The 2,964-nt window shown below is 62.9% G+C and overlaps 1 protein-coding gene across 1 annotated transcript in view; it reads right to left on the reverse strand.

Annotated features, from left to right (window-relative positions):
• The window catches only part of LOC104286588 (ras GTPase-activating protein 4-like), a 6,219-nt gene that overhangs the window by 2,051 nt on the left and 1,204 nt on the right, over nt 1-2,964 (reverse strand). The window contains exons 4-12 of the mRNA XM_009885199.1: nt 2,768-2,829; nt 2,529-2,649; nt 2,145-2,226; nt 1,831-1,962; nt 1,647-1,738; nt 1,269-1,392; nt 1,008-1,161; nt 602-666; nt 256-368 (exon numbers count right to left, since the gene is read on the reverse strand). Coding sequence (XP_009883501.1) covers nt 256-368; nt 602-666; nt 1,008-1,161; nt 1,269-1,392; nt 1,647-1,738; nt 1,831-1,962; nt 2,145-2,226; nt 2,529-2,649; nt 2,768-2,829 — 945 coding nt within the window. The remainder of the gene's footprint in view (nt 1-255; nt 369-601; nt 667-1,007; nt 1,162-1,268; nt 1,393-1,646; nt 1,739-1,830; nt 1,963-2,144; nt 2,227-2,528; nt 2,650-2,767; nt 2,830-2,964) is intronic.

Consider the following 2,964-nt stretch of genomic DNA (forward strand, 5'->3'; position numbering starts at 1 on the left):
AAAAAAATAGACAAAACCAACAGAAGAAAAAAAAAAAAAAAAAAAAAAAAAGAAAAAGCAGAGCTAAAAAAAGATACAGCGAAGGACAATTCACACTGGTGATGGAAAGAAGAAGCTGCCTTATGGAGAGAGAATAAATATAAAGTTGGGGTCGCTTCTGTTCAGAGAGGAAAAGGCTGCGCGGGGGATATTCAAGGTTATTGAAATAACAGTGGTGGTGGATAAGATCAACCCACCGCCCCCTGCTCCCCTTACCCGACGTCTTTGACCTCCACCTTGCCCGGGTCCAGCTCCACGTGCTTCTTCTCCTCGAACACGCGGGTAATGGTGGGTCCCAGGACAGCGTGCAGGTATGGCATCCCCGTCACCTGCCCAGGGACCACGCAGGGGATGGTGATGGGGGGCACGGCCACAGGTTTGGCACCCGACACCCCCAGACTCGCCGATAAGGGTCACCCAGGGGATTTTTTCCAACCTTCTGGCCCCGGGGGAAGACACAGCCCCACCAGCCCTCCCAGTACTCCCCCTGGGAACCGGCCCCAGTGGGGACAACCCAGAGCCAGGGTGACCTGGGAAGAGCAGGTTTTGGGCAATATGGCACCTTGAGGAAGGACTCCATTGACTTCGAGGCCAGGGAGTTGCTCCGGAACAAAGTGTTGGGCTCGCCTGTAAAACAGGAGAGAGTCTGTGGCCTGGGGGATGGCAACAGGTCACCCACCGGGCAGCTGCAATCATGGGGGGGGGCATTTTTGGGGCCGTGCCCTCCACCCCTGGCCATTTCCATGGGAGTTACGGGGATTTCCTAACCTCAAACCACCTCCTCCTCCACCAACCTCAGCCCATGAGTTGCTCGGGATGAACCCAGCAGGTTCCCACCCAGAGCACAGCGCGATGGCTGAACCTCAACCGTCACCCCCCCAAAAAAATCACCACGGAAGGTCCTGGAGGTTTTGCAGCCCCAGGAGATGGTTGGAAGCCTCCGGCTCCACTCCCCGCTCCAGCCTTACAGGGCTTGGCCAGCTCCAGCTCGAAGAGCAGGTCCAGGAACTCCTTGACCAGCCCTTGGCCCAGGAAGAGTTTGACCAAGTTGATGGCGACCTCCTGCCGGCACTCGGCCGTGGTGGTTTCATCCAGGAGGGTGACCAGGTGCACTTGGCCATCCTGGTGGGGAGAGGCACCACGACGTGATGGCCCGAGGGAGACACGTCCCCCGGCAGAGAGCTGGAGGAAGGTGGGTGCCCCGACAGGGCTTCGCATGGACCCCTTACCTGGCGCCCCGACTTCACCTCCTGGCACAGGAGCTGGACCAGGGGCTGGTAGCAGTGGGAGGGCAGCACCGTCTCGTCCCGCAGCCTCACCTGCAGCTGCAGCGAGCCCAGGCTGCCTCGGCGCCTGCAGGAGCACAGGGTGGGTGGATGGAGGGATGGAGAAACACTTCACCAAGGAGGAGGTGGCCCGACAGCCCGGGAAAGCCTGGGCAGGCAGGTGGGGCTGCCCTGCACTTGTCCCCGCTCCAAGACAAGGGCATTTCCAGGAGCTGCCCCTCCAAAGGGATGCTGCTTCCCAGGAATAACCCCCTCCCCAATGCCCCTGTGGGCACCGGGACCTCCCCTGGCACACCCCAACACCCCCGTGCTGACACTCACTCATCATCCCTCGGCTTGGACTTGTCCGGCCGCAGCCTGAACCAGCCCTCCTCCTGCCCGGCCACCTCCAGCCCCTGGACGCTGAACACCACCTGGGAGGGGAAGGCGGGAGGAGGTCGGGTGGGCAGCCAGGAGGGCCCCCCCTCTCCCCCCCGAGCAGCGGTGACGGGGTTTGGGGTCTCACCTTGCCCAGGAAGTCATTCCTGCCAACGAGGTCCCAGTCCCACACCTCCACGCACAGCTTCTCCCCGGCGGGCTCAGCCAGCTCAGACTCGAAGGTCTCGTTCCAGCGGGGGTAGCAGGACTTCTTGACCACCTGCAAAGGCAACGGCTTCATCCACCCTCGCCGGGTGGATCCGACATCCCTCCGGGGACACCAAGTTGGGGATGCCAGGGGACAGGGCTGGCTCCTGGCCAAGGTCCGGGCTACCCAGTGGGATGATTCCACCTTCACCGCCGTCAGGTTGGTGGGTCACAATAAACTGAAGTCGTACTCACAGTGCTCTCCTGCGCCTTCCCGTTGTAGCGCAAGCGAACAAAGGGGTCGGAGGCGCCGTTCCGGTCCTTCCTGGCCAAATCCCTGTCGAGAAGAAGGGGAATTTGCCAGTATCCTCCCAAAATACCTAATGGGCACCCACGGCACCCACTCCCCTCCTCAGTTCCCCAGCATCTCGAGATGCGCACCCTAAAGACCAGCAGACGAGGTGGACCCTGCCCCAGGTCCCCCATCAGCTGCAGTGGGGAGGATGCTCTGCCCCCAAGGGAGGATAACTGAGAAGACCCTGATGCAGTGGGGAAACTGAGTCACGGAGCAGCCAGGACACATCGCCTGTGTCCCAGCTGCACACGCAGCCCCCTGCCACCCCCGTGTCCCCTCCTCACCTGGCCTCCAGCACGGTGCAGCACAGCAGCCGCCGGCCACCCTGGCTCTCCTGGACCTCCACCCGCAGGTGGACCTCCGCGTCGGGTCCCCGCCCGTTGGGCCCCCCCCAGCCGCTGTAGCCTGTGGGAAAAGGGGGCATCTTCATGGGGGGGTCACTGGGAGGGCCCTCAGGACCGGTTCATCGCAAGGTGGGGAGATGGGTCCCTGCTGGGACCCTCCCGGCCACCCGTCCCCCTACCCTTGGGGTGCTCCGCCAGCATGTCCCGGGTGATGCAGACCTTCCCGATAACGTCATCGCGGCTGGAAAACATAAGCCAGGAGCAGGACACGGCGTGGGATCGGTGCCTGCCCACTCCGCCGTGCTGCAGGCGGGACAGCCCCCACCGCATATTTTGGAGCGGGGCGGGGGGGGGGGGGGGGGGGGGGGGGGCGGGG

This window comes from Charadrius vociferus, unplaced genomic scaffold (genome assembly GCF_000708025.1).
Source record: "Charadrius vociferus isolate BGI_N301 unplaced genomic scaffold, ASM70802v2 scaffold54, whole genome shotgun sequence".
Classification (NCBI taxonomy): Eukaryota; Metazoa; Chordata; class Aves; order Charadriiformes; family Charadriidae; genus Charadrius; species Charadrius vociferus.